This window comes from Salmo salar, chromosome 25, assembly GCF_965601325.2.
Source record: "Salmo salar chromosome 25, fSalSal1, whole genome shotgun sequence".
Lineage (NCBI taxonomy): Eukaryota > Metazoa > Chordata > Actinopteri > Salmoniformes > Salmonidae > Salmo > Salmo salar.
In genome coordinates, this window is record NC_138315.1 from 40,290,001 (window position 1) to 40,307,618 (window position 17,618).

Genomic DNA, 17,618 nt, shown 5'->3' on the forward strand with positions numbered 1-17,618 from the left:
GCTACATCTCTTATTTAAAGTTGTATTATCTGGAAGGGGTGGGAGGAAGAGAGAATATTGAGAGAGGGGTAGAAGATTGAGAGGGACTCCCTGCAGTGAGTTTGGTGAGGGGCCAGGCCTGGGGGGGCTGGGAGAGAGAGAGAATAGCATGTGAAATGGCATTTTGACATTACTACACACAGATCATAAACGTAATGTTAGCTAGCTAACAGTGAGCTAGCTGTAACTAGAAAACAACTTTCTGACAAATTTAGAAACGTATAATATCTGAACTAGACTCTTACCTGTATACATGGATGAACGCTTCACGGCGGACTGCAAACCCTTTCATGTCGTTTCCATTTTGTTTGTACAGCTTGCTTGGCCCGTTGTGTCAAGTCCCTCTGGTTCACCCTGACCGTGTGCAATGCCATAAGAATCATCTTAAGCTTTAGCCCCCACCCAAACTCGGACCATTTACTCGCCCTAGCAGAGCTGGTTAGGCTGTTTTCATGTTATTCTTTTGTTTTTTTGCCAACGTTTACTGACACCGGCCATCTTCAACCGGTGTTGAGCGTTGGTAAATTCTTCAGTTCTTCTGCTTTCTGGTACACTCTGGCGAGAGTGCTCTGAAACAGTTGTTGCAGTGACGTTCTATTGAAATGGATACTTGCATAGTGGAGTCTTTTATTAAGTTTTACTATGCAATACATTTTTAAAAAAGCCACGTTAGACAGGATTACCTTCACATAATGACCAGCTCAAATAGACAGAAGCGTGTTATATGGCAGACCAATCCGAACTCATCTCTCGGCATGTCCAGCCCACTCATTATCTCAGCCAATCATGGCAAGTGGGAAGGTTGCTTCCTTTTTCTGTGGCTTAATCATCATACAAATGGCATGCAAGTTTGTTATTAAGGCACATGAAAGTTCAAGACCTCATTTCTTCCAAAAAAGCACATTTTGATTTAAAAAAAAGTTTATGTTCAAATGGCTCTCCTGTGAAATAGTGACATGCACCTAGTTTCCTGAAACGGGTCACATACGGTGGGGGGAAAAGTATTTGATCCCCTGCTGATTTTGTTTGTTTGCCTACTTACAAAGAAATGATCAGTCTATAATTTTAATAGTAGGTTTATTTGAACAGTGAGAGACAGAATAACAACAAAAAAATCCAGAAAAACGCATGTCAAAAAATGTTATAAAATGATTTACATTTTAATGAGGGAAATAAGTATTTGACCCCTCTGCAAAACATGACTTAGTACTTGGTGGCAAAACCCTTGTTGGCAATCACAGAGGTCAGACGTTTCTTGTAGTTGGCCTCCAGGTTTGCACACATCTCAGGAGGGATTTTGTCCCACTCCTCTTTGCAGATCTTCTCCAAGTCATTAAGGTTTTGAGGCTGACATTTGGCAACTCGAACCTTCAGTTCCCTCCACAAATTTTCTATGGGATTAAGGTCTGGAGACTGGCTAGGCCACTCCAGGACCTTAATGTGCTTCTTCTTGAGCCACTCCTTTGTTGCCTTGGCCGTGTGTTTTGGGTCATTGTCATGCTGGAATACCCATCCACGACCCATTTTCAATGCCCTGGCTGAGGGAAGGAGGTTCTCACCCGAGATTTGACAGTACATGGCCCCGTCCATCGTCCCTTTGATGGGGTGAAGTTGTCCTGTCCCCTTAGCAGAAAAACACCCCCAAAGCATAATGATTCCACCTCCATGTTTAACGGTGGAGATGGTGTTCTTGGGGTCATAGGCAGCATTCCTCCTCCTCCAAACATGGCGAGTTGAGTTGATGTCAAAGAGCTCCATTTTGGTCTCATCTGACCACAACACTTTCACCAGTTGTCCTCTGAGTCATTCAGATGTTCATTGGCAAACTTCAGATGGGCATGTATATGTATTCTTGAGCAGGGGGACCTTGCGGGCGCTGCAGGATTTCAGTCCTACACGGCGTAGTGTGTTACCAATTGTTTTCTTGGTGACTATGGTCCCAGCTGCCTTGAGATCATTGACAAGATCCTCCCATGTAGTTCTGGGCTGATTCCTCACCGTTCTCATGATCATTGCAACTCCACGAGGTGAGATCTTGCATGGAGCCCCAGGCCGAGGGATATTAACAGTTCTTTTGTGTTTCTTCCATTTGCGAATAATCACACCAAATGTTGTCACCTTCTCACCAAGCTGCTTGGCGATGGTCTTGTAGCCCATTCCAGCCTTGTGTAGGTCTACAATCTTGTCCCTGACATCCTTGGAGAGCTCTTTGGTCTTGGCCATGGTGGAGAGTTTGGAATCTGATTGATTGATTGCTTCTGTGGACAGGTGTCTTTTTTACAGGTAACAAGCTGCGGTTAGGAGCACTCCCTTTAAGAGTGTGCTCCTAATCTCAGCTCGTTACCTGTATAAAAGACACCTGGGAGCCAGAAATCTTTCTGATTGAGAGGGGGTCAAATACTTATTTCCCTCATTAAAATGCAAATCAATTTATAACATTTCTGGCATGCGTTTTTCTGGATATTTTTGTGTTATTCTGTCTCTCACTGTTCAAATAAACCTACCATTAAAATGATAGACTGATCATTTCTTTGTCAGTGGGCAAACGTACAAAATCAGCAGGGGATCAAATACTTTTTTCCCCCACTGTATTGTTTTCACCTATCCAATGGCAGTTCAATATGGGCCGCACAGGGTTTACACTATTTGCTCATGGTTACACACTAATGAATGATGCCAGTCTCTCTTGTCTCCTTTTCTGTCATCTCTCTACTAGGACCCTGAGCAGTCAGCCTCCTGGACTGGTAACAATAGGTACTAGATGTGTCTATTGCATTGGGTGTGTGGTGTGTGTGTGTGTGTGTGTGTGTGTGTGTGTGTGTGTGTGTGTGTGTGTGTGTGTGTGTGTGTGTGTGTGTGTGTGTGTGTGTGTGTGTGTGTGGTGTGTGTGTGTCCTGGTTGTTTAGTCACTTTTACCCCTACCCACAGTACATGTACATACTACCACAGTTACCTTGACTACCTTTACCGCAGTTACCTAGACTACCTCGTACCCCTGCACATTGACTCATTACCAGTACCCCTTGGATAGAGCCTCGTTACCGGTACCCCTTGGATAGAGCCTTGTTACTGGTACCCCTTGGATAGAGCCTTGTTACTGGTACCCCTTGGATAGAGCCTTGTTACTGGTACCCCTTGGATAGAGCCTCGTTACCGGTACCCCTTGGATAGAGCCTCGTTACCGGTACCCCTTGGATAGAGCCTCGTTACCGGTACCCCTTGGATAGAGCCTTGTTACTGGTACCCCTTGGATAGAGCCTCGTTACCGGTACCCCTTGGATAGAGCCTTGTTACTGGTACCCCTTGGATAGAGCCTTGTTACCAGTACCCCTTGGATAGAGCCTCGTTACCGGTACCCCTTGGATAGAGCCTTGTTACTGGTACCCCTTGGATAGAGCCTTGTTACTGGTACCCCTTGGATAGAGCCTCGTTACCGGTACCCCTTGGATAGAGCCTCGTTACCGGTACCCCTTGGATAGAGCCTCGTTACCGGTACCCCTTGGATAGAGCCTTGTTACTGGTACCCCTTGGATAGAGCCTCGTTACCGGTACCCCTTGGATAGAGCCTTGTTACTGGTACCCCTTGGATAGAGCCTTGTTACCAGTACCCCTTGGATAGAGCCTCGTTACCGGTACCCCTTGGATACAGCCTCGTTACCGGTACCCCTTGGATAGAGCCTTGTTACTGGTACCCCTTGGATACAGCCTCGTTACCGGTACCCCTTGGATACAGCCTCGTTACCAGTACCCCTTGGATAGAGCCTCGTTACCGGTACCCCTTGGATACAGCCTCGTTACCGGTACCCCTTGGATAGAGCCTTGTTACTGGTACCCCTTGGATAGAGCCTCGTTACTGGTACCCCTTGGATAGAGCCTTGTTACTGGTACCCCTTGGATAGAGCCTTGTTACTGGTACCCCTTGGATAGAGCCTTGTTACTGGTACCCCTTGGATAGAGCCTCGTTACCGGTACCCCTTGGATACAGCCTCGTTACCGGTACCCCTTGGATACAGCCTCGTTACCGGTACCCCTTGGATACAGCCTCGTTACCGGTACCCCTTGGATACAGCCTCGTTACCGGTACCCCTTGGATACAGCCTCGTTACCGGTACCCCTTGGATACAGCCTCGTTACCGGTACCCCTTGGATACAGCCTCGTTACCGGTACCCCTTGGATACAGCCTCGTTACTGGTACCCCTTGGATAGAGCCTCGTTACCGGTACCCCTTGGATAGAGCCTTGTTACCGGTACCCCTTGGATAGAGCCTCGTTACCGGTACCCCTTGGATACAGCCTCGTTACCGGTACCCCTTGGATACAGCCTCGTTACCGGTACCCCTTGGATACAGCCTCGTTACCGGTACCCCTTGGATACAGCCTCGTTACCGGTACCCCTTGGATACAGCCTCGTTACCGGTACCCCTTGGATACAGCCTCGTTACCGGTACCCCTTGGATACAGCCTCGTTACCGGTACCCCTTGGATACAGCCTCGTTACCGGTACCCCTTGGATAGAGCCTCGTTACCGGTACCCCTTGGATAGAGCCTCGTTACCGGTACCCCTTGGATACAGCCTCGTTACCGGTACCCCTTGGATACAGCCTCGTTACCGGTACCCCTTGGATACAGCCTCGTTACCGGTACCCCTTGGATACAGCCTCGTTACCGGTACCCCTTGGATACAGCCTCGTTACCGGTACCCCTTGGATACAGCCTCGTTACCGGTACCCCTTGGATACAGCCTCGTTACCGGTACCCCTTGGATACAGCCTCGTTACCGGTACCCCTTGGATAGAGCCTCGTAACCGGTACCCCTTGGATAGAGCCTCGTTACCGGTACCCCTTGGATACAGCCTCGTTACCGGTACCCCTTGGATAGAGCCTCGTTACCGGTACCCCTTGGATAGAGCCTCGTTACCGGTACCCCTTGGATACAGCCGTCGTTACCCCTTGGATACAGCCTTGTTACCGGTAGCCCTTGGATACAGCCTTGTTACCGGTACCGCCTTGGATACAGCCTTGTTACCCCTTGGATACAGCCTTGTTACCGGTAGCCCTTGGATACAGCCTTGTTACCGGTAGCCCTTGGATACAGCCTTGTTACCCCTTGGATACAGCCTTGTTACCGGTAGCCCTTGGATACAGCCTTGTTACCGGTACCCCTTGGATACAGCCTTGTTACCGGTAGCCCTTGGATACAGCCTTGTTACCGGTACCCCTTGGATACAGCCTTGTTACCGGTAGCCCTTGGATACAGCCTTGTTACCCCTTGGATACAGCCTTGTTACCGGTAGCCCTTGGATACAGCCTTGTTACCGGTACCCCTTGGATACAGCCTTGTTACCCCTTGGATACAGCCTTGTTACCGGTAGCCCTTGGATACAGCCTTGTTACCCCTTGGATACAGCCTTGTTACCGGTAGCCCTTGGATAGTGCCTTGTTATTGTTCTGTTTTTTACTATTTCCTTTTTATTTAGTGTATTTTTTTACTCTGCATTGTTGGAAAAGAGCTCGTAGGTAAACATTTCACAGTAAATTCTCCACCTGTTCTAATTCGGAAGCGATATGAAAGGTGTTGAATGTGACAGTTGGATGGTAGACCATTCCATTTGATCTTTCTCCTGGTCACTCTTAAACAGACACACACTGATAGGGATTAATGAAGAGGGCCAGCGAGTTTGAGCGTCCACAAATTGTTTGTACTGTATGTGTGTTCGTGCAACTGTGCGTGTTTCTGCGTGTCCGTGCATCTGTGTGTGTGTGTGTGTGTGTGTGTCTCTGTGTCTAAGCTGACCCCTTTCTGGTTTGTGTGTTTATTGATTGACAGTCTGTCGGAGCAGCACACACACACACATGGTGGGAGGGTGAGACGTTCAGGCTCAGACTCTTCAGGCTCAGACTCTTCAGGCTCAGACTCCTCCAGTGAGTCGGAGGAGGAGAGCAGTAGCCAGCGCCTTTGTAGCCCCAGCCCAGAAACACACTCCGATCCTGGGACGCCCACCGACGCTCAGTCCCTCGGCTGCACCGAGGAGGTAATACCACCACGATCACTGTCTGTCACACTGCTGTCTGTCTGTATACCATATCGCTCTCTCTTTAGCTACCTCTCTCTCATGGCATTTCTCATTCTCTTTCTTTCTAGATATTTCTCTCTCCCTTTAGCCCCTTCCACCCTTTTTTTCTACCTCCCCCTTTTTCTCTCTCCCTCCCCTCATTTAGAATTCTCTCTCTCTCTCTCCTCTCTTTCCCCTCTCCTCTCTCTCTCTCTCTCTCTCTCTCTCTCTCTCTCTCTCTCTCTCGGTGAAGGAGAGGGGGTGAGGCGGGGGGGTATGCAGGGGGAGGTGTATGCAGGGAGAGGGAGGCAGGGTGAGGGGGTGGGGTATGCAGGGAGAGGGAGGCAGGGTGAGGGGGTGGGGTATGCAGGGAGAGGGAGGCAGGGTGGGGGAGGGGTGTGCAGGGAGAGTGGGTGGGGGAGGGGTGTGCAGGGAGAGGGAGGGGTATGGAGGGAGAGGGAGGCAGGGGGAGGGGTATGCAGGGTGAGGGGAGTTGCTGTAGGAATTAGAGTCTTGGCGTCACGTCAACAAGCCCAGTCCCAAAGAGGAAAGCCCATGGGAGTTGGGAGTCCCTGAGATTCAGTTTCATGCTAACATTGCGTTAGTACGTAGTTAGCATCACAGTCTCTCCCACACTAATACCCAACAGCAGACTCTCCCTGCTATACTAGCTTATACTAAAGGAAAGGTAAGACAAACTTTAAAATGGAAGTTTCATTGGCAGTGAGTTACAAGCATGTAGAGAGAGACCTATAAGGACCTATTACACCGCTGCTTATAGACAGACCACTCTCTCTCTCGATTAGAGAGGGAGAGGGAGAGGGGGAGGGGGAGGGAGAGAGGGAGAGAGAGACCTATAAGGACCTATTACACCGCTGCTTATAGACAGACCACTCTCTCTCTCAATTAGAGAGAGGTATTGTCAATGGAGGGGGACAGCAGTTGGGGGTGTAGGTTAGCTATGCAGAGAGAGTTGAGTAGGGGAAACCTGCTTCTCCTGCCTATATGAATGGAAGGCCCTGTGTGTCTGTGTATGACCATAGCTGGCTCTATTCATGCAGTATATCAGGCCCCTATAGAGGTGGTGGGAGTGAGAGTGGTGGTGCGGGGGTGGGAGCCCCATGTGTTTTTCATCTACGTTGAGCGAATGAGCGTTATAGTGTCTCCCGAGGAGGGGGGGACAGCGCTCCAGAGTTCCAGTTAGAGAGAGGGAGGGAGGGGACAGAGAGGGTACAAGAGATGCAGTGTCTTCTCTGGAAAAGAGGGAAGGGGGGGTGACCTGGGGGGGGCGTGACCTGGGAGGAGAGCAGTGTTTGAGTAGAAGAGTAGTTTAAATTAGCTCTGGTCAGCTACTGGGGAGAGAGAGAGGAGGAGAGAGAGAGGAGGAGAGAGAGAGGAGGAGAGAGAGAGGAAGAGAGAGAGAAGGAGAGAGAGAGGGAGAGGGAGAGAAAGAGAGGGGGAGAGAGAGAGGAAAAAGTAGAAAAGAACTAGAGTAGGAAAGTAATTGTACACTCCACCAGTGAGTATATCCTCTTCTATTCTTTCTTGATTAATGAGTGAGTTGCTAGGCAGAATAAACAGTGTGTGTGGGCGGGGGGTTATCGTCTGATTAATGAGTGAGTTGTTAGGCAGAATAAACAGTGTGTGTGTGGGTGGGGGGTTATCGTCTGATTAATGAGTGAGTTGTTAGGCAGAATAAACAGTGTGTGTGTGGGCGGGGGGTTATCGTCTGATTAATGAGTGAGTTGCTAGGCAGAATAAACAGTGTGTGTGTGGGCGGGGGGTTATCGTCTGATTAATGAGTGAGTTGTTAGGCAGAATAAACAGCGTGTGTGTGGGGGGGGTTATCGTCTGATTAATGAGTGAGTTGTTAGGCAGAATAAACAGTGTGTGGGCGGGGGGTTATCGTCTGATTAATGAGTGAGTTGTTAGGCAGAATAAACAGTGTGTGGGGGGGGTTATCGTCTGATTAATGAGTGAGTTGTTAGGCAGAATAAACAGTGTGTGGGCGGGGGGTTATCGTCTGATTAATGAGTGAGTTGCTAGGCAGAATAAACAGTGTGTGTGTGTGGGGGGGGGTTATCGTCTGATTAATGAGTGAGTTGTTAGGCAGAATAAACAGTGTGTGTGGACGGGGGGTTATCGTCTGATTAATGACTGAGTTGTTAGGCAGAATAAACAGTGTGTGTGGGCGGGGGGTTATCGTCTGATTAATGAGTGAGTTGCTAGGCAGAATAAACAGTGTGTGGGCGGGGGGTTATCTTCTGTCAGGGCAGATGTGTGTACATTCCAAAAAAAGTAGAAAAGGAAGGAAGGTTGAAGAAGTAGCCACTGTTTTAAAAATTGGTCTGTTTTTAAAATTGGTCTTCTTAGACTGTGGTTGAACGACTGGTAGTGTTTGACAGTGTGTTGTCTTAATGTACGTGTGCAGCGTAGATTAGAACAGTTTAGAAAATTGCAGTTTTGACAGTGGTGATAAGAGTGAAGCTGGGACTGTGAGTAAGAAATGTGGGTACTGTTTGTTGTGTGTTTTGAAATATTCCAGTGCGTGTCATATTTTTTCAGGGAATCTATCATTTACTCCTATCACTGTTGCTTCCTCTCTCATCTTATTCTCCTCTCTCTCATTCCATACTCTATCCCTCCCTCTGCTTCAGAATTCTCGCTCTCTCTTCACAGAAAGTGAGCATACGACAGATCCTTCTCTTCCTTATTCCCTCCTGTTCCCCTCCTTACACAACTTTATTAAAGATGTCATTTTCTTAAAAAAAAAATATATATATATATTTATTATTATTATTATTATTATTATTTTTTTTTTATTTTTATTTTTTTTTTAAGAAAATGAGAGAGGAGAATAAGATGAGAGAGGAAGCAACAGTGATAGGAGTAAATTATAGATTCCCTGAAAAAATATGACACGCACTGGAATATTTCAAAACACACAACAAACAGTACCCACACACACTATATATATATATTGCACTGGCCATTCAACATATCAATATTTTTATGGGGAAAAGCTCATCTGTATATTTATAAATAGTATTTCTCACTGCTGAGGAAGATTGTTGTTTTTGGCTTAACCCCTGTTTTCATTGAATATAGTTCAGTCACTTTCTGCAAGTTACTGATAGTGCAAGTTAGTGTTTAAATCCAATGTGAATGTATCAAAGTCAACCTGACTTGTTCATCACAAAAAGCATGATCCCTCTCCTTTGCTCTTCCTACTGGACTGTTTCTCTCCTCATCCCTCTCTCCTTAAATATGTCATCCCTCTCTCCTTAAATATGTCATCCCTCTCCATCCTCTCTGTTTTCTCAGACAGATCACCCCCCCACCACTCAGTGGCAGCTGGATAAGTGGCTGAAGAAAGTCCGAAAAAAATCCTCCTCCTGGGATTCCAGCAACCGAGACCACACCCAGAGAGCTACAGAGCACAGCTCGCCCTCCCCAGACCCCCACAGAGCCCCGTCCCCGGCCAGATCCTGGGGGACCAGAGAGGACTACAGCCCCAGCCAGAGCCCTGTTCCCAGCCCACACTTCAACTACAGCCCCAGGCATAGTCCTCGGCCTAGCCCTGGCTGCAGCCCCTGTCTCAGTCCTTGCCCCAGCCCAAGACACAGTCCCATCCCTAGCCCGGTCACTGGTGTCTGTCTGAGCCGCAGCCCTAGCCCCATACCCCGACACCCCCCTAAGAGTCCTAGTCCCAGCCTTACTCAGTCTAGCTCCCGTCACTATCCTCAGGTTCGGAGTCTTCATCAGGAAAGCTTCAGGCCTCTCACGCGGCCTAGCTTAACATCCAGTCCGAGCCATAGACCCAAAATCAGGATCGCACCTGCTCCCAGCATTGAGTCCAAGAGCAAACTGAGGCACAGTTCCTCTCCCCAGCCTCCGCTTCAGCACAGCTCCAGGCCTAAACCCAAACAGAGCCAGTCTGTTCCCACTCCCAAGAACACAGCCAAGGCAGCCCCTGCTCTGAGCGCTGAGCCGAGCCACAGACCCAGACCTAGTCCCAACTCCAGTCCCAGGCTTCATTCTCAGCCTAGGTTGAAACACAACCCCATCCCAGCCCTCAAAACCAGCCAACACCTAACAACCTCTGGACAAAGGCCCAAGGAGAGTAGCAGACTCAGCCACAATTCCAACTCCAACCCCAGGCCCAAGTTTGGGCCTAGTTTGACAATCAGCCTCAGTACCAGTCCCAGTCCCACACCCAGGGCCAAGACCTTACCACCCGCAGACCCTAGCAGAGAGGCCAGCAGCAGAGTTGGTCACAGTTCCAAATCGACTCCCAAGCCACATTCTCGGCCGATCTCCAAAGCTGGTTCTGGGCCTAGTTCTAGATCCAGCCCCAGTCCTAGACCCAAAGTCAAGTCCCGGGAGAACCCTGCTCCACACTCAAGGCATCCACAGAGGAAGCCCCAATCCAGGGAGAGAGAACGGGAGGTGGACAACCAGAGAGAGACCGAGGCAGCAGACAGGAAGGCAGACAGGCAGACAGAGGGAAGGGGGAGGGGTAATTTAGAGAGACAGGGAGAGAGGCAGGAGGAGAAACTGGGAGAGAGAAGACTGGCAGAGGATAAATTGCTAAGACGCCCCTGGGTCCAGAGTTCAGAGGAGGAAGAGGACGTAGAGGAGAGAAAGAGGAGGAGGGAGGAGAGCGAGAGGGAGGAGAAGAGGAGGAGGAGGAAGGAGCAGCAGAGAGGTGAATGGCAGGCGGTCCAGCCCAAGCAGAGACCTCACACCAACAGCGAGCGACACCGCAATCCCATTGATCCACAACGCCACGGGACCAAGAAAAAGAGGAGGAGGAAGAGTGAGGAGGAAGAGAGAGAGTCTCAGCCGGACCCTTCCCTTCCGTCGTCGCCCTCCTCCCCCACTCCTGTCATCCCTCCCACAGATTCCTCCTCTTCATCATCTTCCTCATCAGAGTCCGACTCGGAGCCCAGTCTGCCTCCCAACGTCGCCAAAGTCCCAGCCGACTCCACGTCCAGCCAGCGTCCTATCCCCAGGAGAGGGCACCAGGGCCCTGGGAGGCCTTCAGACAGCAGGCCAGGAGTGCTCTACCCCACTGCCACATCCAACCAAGACCACGGGCCGCAGAGCCAGGCAAAGCAGAAACTCTACACCTTGGTCCCGTTTGGGCGTAGTGAGCAGGCCCCAGCCTCCCATCGAGGCCTGAGGAATCTGGTGGTGCAGTTAAACCTCTCCCTGCTCAGCAGAGTGCCTGATACTACGACAGACACCCAAGCCTCTCACAAACACCCCTCCTCTTCCTCTTCCAAGCAAAAAGAGGCCATGAGACACCTGTACACCCCAGAGACAGAGGGAGGAGACAGCAGGAGGAAACGGAAGGTAACACACATTTCTCTTTTTCTCTTCATAACTTATGTGTAAACAAGGTAGTTGTACTGTAGATAGTTTATCATGGAATACTAATGTCACCCTTTACTGAGACCTGAGTTCACTGTTGACTCTGAAATACAATAGCCTGGTGTCCGTTATGTAGTGCTAAATTCTGTTTACTCTCCACTACATCTCTGGTGATGTTGCTTCAGAACTACAATAGTCTGGTGTCCATCAGTGTTGCTTCAGAACTGCAATACCTTGGAATCCGTGGTGTTGCTTCAGAAGAACTGCAATAGCCTGGTGTCCATCACTGTTGCTTTAGAACTATAGTAGCCTGGTGTCCATCACTGTTGCTTTAGAACTACGATAGCCTAGAGTCCATCACTGTTGCTTTAGAACTACGATAGCCTAGAGTCCATCACTGTTGCTTTAGAACTACGATAGCCTAGAGTCCATCACTGTTGCTTTAGAACTACGATAGCCTAGAGTCCATCACTGTTGCTTTAGAACTATAGTAGCCTGGTGTCCATCACTGTTGCTTTAGAACTACGATAGCCTAGAGTCCATCACTGTTGCTTTAGAACTACGATAGCCTAGAGTCCATCACTGTTGCTTTAGAACTACGATAGCCTAGAGTCCATCACTGTTGCTTTAGAACTACGATAGCCTAGAGTCCATCACTGTTGCTTTAGAACTATAGTAGCCTGGTGTCCATCACTGTTGCTTTAGAACTATAGTAGCCTGGTGTCCATCACTGTTGCTTTAGAACTATAGTAGCCTGGTGTCCATCACTGTTGCTTTAGAACTATAGTAGCCTGGTGTCCATCACTGTTGCCTTAGAACTATAGTAGCCTGGTGTCCATCACTGTTGCTTTAGAACTATCGTAGCCTGGTGTCCATCACTGTTGCTTTAGAACTATCGTAGCCTGGTGTCCATCACTGTTGCTTTAGGACTATCGTAGCCTAGAGTCCATCACTGTTGCTTTAGAACTATAGTAGCCTGGTGTCCATCACTGTTGTTTAGAACTATAGTAGCCTGGTGTCCGTCACTGTTGCTTTAGAACTACAGTAGCCTGGTGTCCGTCACTGTTGCTTTAGAACTACAGTAGCCTGGTGTCCGTCACTGTTGCTTTAGAACTACAGTAGCCTGGTGTCCGTCACTGTTGCTTTAGAACTACAGTAGCCTGGTGTCCGTCACTGTTGCTTTAGAACTACAGTAGCCTGGTGTCCATCACTGTTGCTTTAGAACTACAGTAGCCTGGTGTCCATCACTGTTGCTTTAGAACTACAGTAGCCTGGTGTCCATCACTGTTGCTTTAGGACTATCGTAGCCTGGTGTCCATCACTGTTGCTTTAGGACTATCGTAGCCTGGTGTCCATCACTGTTGCTTTAGGACTATCGTAGCCTAGAGTCCATCACTGTTGCTTTAGAACTATAGTAGCCTGGTGTCCATCACTGTTGTTTAGAACTACAGTAGCCTGGTGTCCATCACTGTTGCTTTAGAATTATAGTAGCCTGGTGTCCATCACTGTTGCTTTAGAACTACAGTAGCCTGGTGTCCGTCACTGTTGCTTTAGAACTACAGTAGCCTGGTGTCCGTCACTGTTGCTTTAGAACTATAGTAGCCTGGTGTCCGTCACTGTTGCTTTAGAACTACAGTAGCCTGGTGTCCGTCGTTCAACCATAATGGGTGTGTTTCTTCCCAGTCAGAGAATGGAATCCAGCACCACAGAGAGAGTAAGCGGAGTAACTCCCACACCAATGGCCCCTCAGCCCACACAGAGTCTACAGCTAACAGAGAGAGTAAGCGGAGTAACTCCCACACCAACGGCCCCTCAGCCCACACAGAGTCTACAGCTAACAGAGAGAGTAAGCGGAGTAACTCCCACACAAATGGCCCCTCAGCCCACACAGAGTCTACAGCTAACAGAGAGAGTAAGCGGAGTAACTCCCACACCAATGGCCCCTCAGCCCACACAGAGTCTACAGCTAACAGAGCGAGTAAGCGGAGTAACTCCCACAACAACGGCCCCTCAGCCCACACAGAGTCTACAGCTAACAGAGAGAGTAAGCGGAGTAACTCCCACACAAATGGCCCCTCAGCCCACACAGAGTCTACAGCTAACAGAGAGAGTAAGCGGAGTAACTCCCACACAAATGGCCCCTCAGCCCACACAGAGTCTACAGCTAACAGAGAGAGTAAGCGGAGTAACTCTCACACCAACGGCCCCTCAGCCCACACAGAGTCTACAGCTAACAGATGTCTAGACCCCCACACAGATGCCAGACACAACGGGTGAGATTGGAACGCACACTCTCATACACATTCTCATACACACTTATACACACTCTCATAAACACTTATACCCACTCATACACAAAACAGGCATACAGACTGTAAAAAGTACTGACTGTGTCTTTGGGTGGGGGGTTTATGTGTGAGCAGGTTCTTGGAGGACTACCTAGACAGTAAGAGGCCACTGTCCCCCCTGTCCCCTCTCTCTGACACCCCGGACCTCACCAAGCCTCCCATCAAAACACAGCCCCCAGTGCAGCACTACACAAACAGTGAGGTGCCCAGGACCCATGCTAAGATGGAGGTGGAGTGTGTAGGTGTGTCAGGGAAGCCCCCGCCCAAGTGTGAATCCTGGGGACCTTCTTTACAACGGGCAGGGAGCCAGAGAGGAACTGTACTCAACCATGAACCGTGAGTGACTGACTGACTACAGCCCAACACATACCACCAGAAGCAGTCTGTAGCTGTCACACAGTAACATATGTGTCTGATATTTACTATTCTCTATCTCTCTATCTCTCTCTCTCTCTCTCTCCATCCCTCCATCCCTATCTAGCCCACACCATGCTGAGTACTACATGCATGAGGCCAAGAGAATGAAGCACCGTGCAGATGCCATGGTAAGACTGTGTCAGGACTGGGTTAGGACCAGAGGGACTGTTCTAACACTGAAATAGGACCGTTAAAAATGTTTTAAAAATATCTAGGACAATTAGTACAACTTTACAGATGGTTTAAAATAAGGACCCTGTCATGAAATTACTTGATTAAGTGGCTAGAGAGAGCTCTCATCTCTCCCAACCTTTTTTATCTCACATATCACTTACCAAATCTCTGTCTCTATCTCAGGTGGATAAGCTGGGGAAGGCAGTGAACTATGTGGATGCTGCTCTGTCCTTCATGGAGTGTGGCAAAGCTATGGAGGAGGGACCGCTGGAGGACAAGTCTCCCTATACCATGTACACAGAGACAGTAGAGCTCATCAGGTGAGATACACACACACATGTGCACACACACAAACACGCACATACATACACACACTTTAACAGTGATCCTCTGGGGTTGTCAGGTATGCCATGAGGCTGAAGAACCACTCTGGCCCTGGGGCCAGACAGGAAGACCAACAGTTGGCCGTACTGTGGTACGTATGTCACTAGCAACAGTCGTCTAAATGTATAAAACGTCAAAAATACAGTTCTGATCAATATACAGTAACAGCTGCATAATGGAAAAATATACTTTATGTTAAATTCCATCAAATATTGTCTGAATTATAGAACATAAACCATTATTTAATAAGATCCCGAAAATCTATGGAATCTTAAGTATTCAATTTAATGTCAACTATATATGGCCTATTTATGTGTTTTAGAAAGAACAAAATGACATGAAATTAGGCCTATACTCTATGCAACCAGCATCTTTCTAGATCTCTACCACACCCACAATCTCCCATAGCTTTCCCCATGGCTTTCACTCATATTCAGGATTGTTTTTCTCAAATCTGCTTACATATTCAACATTAGGTCAAGACTGTGTTTAAGAAAAGGTCCTAACCTAAACGCCCTACTCTAGAATTTTTTTATGCAAAAAAACTTTAGTTGGTTGTTCATTTTCAAGAGCGGATTCCCTTGTGGTTGAGTTAGCCTACTTTTCTTTCTTGTGATATAAATATCATGTCTGTGCGTTTCGTCCCTGTCCAAGTGTCAGTGCGGTAAATCCTTGTCCAAGCATCAGCGTGGAAATAGATTCTGATCAAAACCCTGTACTATTGTTGACATTTTGAAGGGAACTGGCATGTGTTTGAGCGGACATAGTGCACGATCATAAAATCTACAGAAAAATGCGCTTTATACAAGCAACTGTTCAAATGTGCATTGCTTTTCTTTCTAAATAAATCGGGTCTTTCTAAATAAATCGGGTCTTTCTAAATAATAGAAATGAGTTTCTATTTGGGAATCGGTAGAATTCTAGATAGCTGAGCATCTCAAAGAGAACTCTATTGTCTTTATGGAATTCGCACCCACACATACAGAACCATGTAGAACAAACATGTCTCCGAATAGGAATCACATCAACTCTCGTCTTTGCTTTTCTAGCTGTAACATTGCTAATTAGTCGTCGAAACATTACCCCCTGGACTGTGTTGCTTCTGATAGAAACATTACCCCCTGGGCTGTGTTGCTTCTGATAGAAACATAACCCAGGGGGTAGTGTTGCTTCTGATAGAAACATAGCCCAGGGGGTAGTGTTGCTTCTGATAGAAATATACTCAGGACATGGTTGCCATATTCTCAGAAATGTGTATATTTACAGTAGCATTTTTGTACTCTCACATTTGCCTTTTAAGCAAAGATGATGATGCCCGTTAAACCAAAACAATACATAACACAGAGAGCCATCTCCAAGTTTTAATGTGGAAAAACAGACACATTTCAACAGAATCACTTGGGACAAATCGCAATATGTTAAAAGGGCAATCTGGGGCCTCCCAAGTTGCGCAGTGGTCTTAGGCACTGCATCGCAGTGCTAGCTGTGCCAGTAGAGATCCTGGTTTGAGGCTCTGTCGCAGCCGGGAGATCCATGGGGCGGCGCACAATTGGCCAGTGTTGTCTAGGTTAAGGAAGGGTTTGGCAGGCAGGGATGTTCTTGTCCCATCGCGTACCAGCGACTCCTGTGGTGGGCCGGGCGCAGTGCACGCTGACACGGTCCTCCGACACATTGGTTAAGTGGGCACCGTGTCAAGAAACAGTGTGGCTTGGTTGGGTCGTGTTTCGGAGGACTCACGGCTCTCAACCTTCGCCTCTCCCAGGTCCGTACGGGAGTTGCAGCGATGGGACAAGACTAAATACCAATCAGATACCAAGAAATTGGGGAGAAAAAAGGCGGAAAAAAATACAACAGAAAAAAAAGGGCAATCTGCAGTTGCTACACACATTGTTGAACTTCTAAATGAATGATATACACGGAGAGAAGCTCAGCTATATATAATCACAAATACTGATAACTTATGAGGAGGGGAAATGTGGTCATAATTTATGCTCAAGGAGTAATCCTACAGATTCTCATCTTTCAATGAGAAAATCATTTTAATTAGGTCAGATAAGTGTGTTGTAACTATTGTTAAATAATGACATTAACATATATTGCTAAGAACGTGACAGTAGGGTGACTCCACTAGCGGGTCTCGAAGCCAGGCCACCAACGACAAACGCCCTAATCACTGTCCCAATAAGGGATATCTCTAGGACATGTGCTTTTTGGGGCAGTATAGTTTAGGCCCTGTCCAGAATAAACCCTAACCCCTCCTCCCTAGGCACTTGTTCAGATCTAAAACAACTGGATATGTGGAAGCAATAGGGTGAATGCACTTTGAAGTAAATATCAGCTCTGGTAAAAGTACACTCAAGGAAATATTTGATTGATCCTTGTGATAGAGGAGTATCATTAAAACAGGTTAATATGCCCCACCAATATTACACTATACAGAAAGCCCTTGAAATAAGTAAATCAACTCCATGATAGAATAGTCAAATCAAATATTAACTCCAACAGACATGGTGGCGTAGCAGTATGTTCTGAGAACATTGTAACCACGTTCTAGATCAGTTCTGTTTGACATTAAGGGAATGTTCTCCTAACTTTGACACCAAAACATGCTTTTTTTCAATCTTTACTAACGACATGCCACTGACTTTGAGTAAAGCCAGAGTGTCTATGCATGCGGATGACTCAACACTATACACATCAGCTACTACAGTGACTGAAATGACTGCAACACTTAACAAAGAGCTGCAGTTAGTTTCAGAGTGGGTGGAAAGAAATAAGTTAGCCCTAAATATTTCTAAAATTAAAAGTATTGTACTTGGAACAAAAT

General features: G+C 47.7%; 1 protein-coding gene across 1 annotated transcript in view; it reads left to right on the forward strand.

Annotated features, from left to right (window-relative positions):
• LOC106586736 (uncharacterized) overlaps positions 1 to 17,618 on the forward strand; it is a 32,484-nt gene that overhangs the window by 11,895 nt on the left and 2,971 nt on the right. The window contains exons 7-14 of the mRNA XM_045707621.2: positions 2,756 to 2,793; positions 5,867 to 6,071; positions 9,417 to 11,450; positions 13,152 to 13,741; positions 13,892 to 14,152; positions 14,298 to 14,361; positions 14,591 to 14,727; positions 14,811 to 14,882. Coding sequence (XP_045563577.2) covers positions 2,756 to 2,793; positions 5,867 to 6,071; positions 9,417 to 11,450; positions 13,152 to 13,741; positions 13,892 to 14,152; positions 14,298 to 14,361; positions 14,591 to 14,727; positions 14,811 to 14,882 — 3,401 coding nt within the window. The remainder of the gene's footprint in view (positions 1 to 2,755; positions 2,794 to 5,866; positions 6,072 to 9,416; positions 11,451 to 13,151; positions 13,742 to 13,891; positions 14,153 to 14,297; positions 14,362 to 14,590; positions 14,728 to 14,810; positions 14,883 to 17,618) is intronic.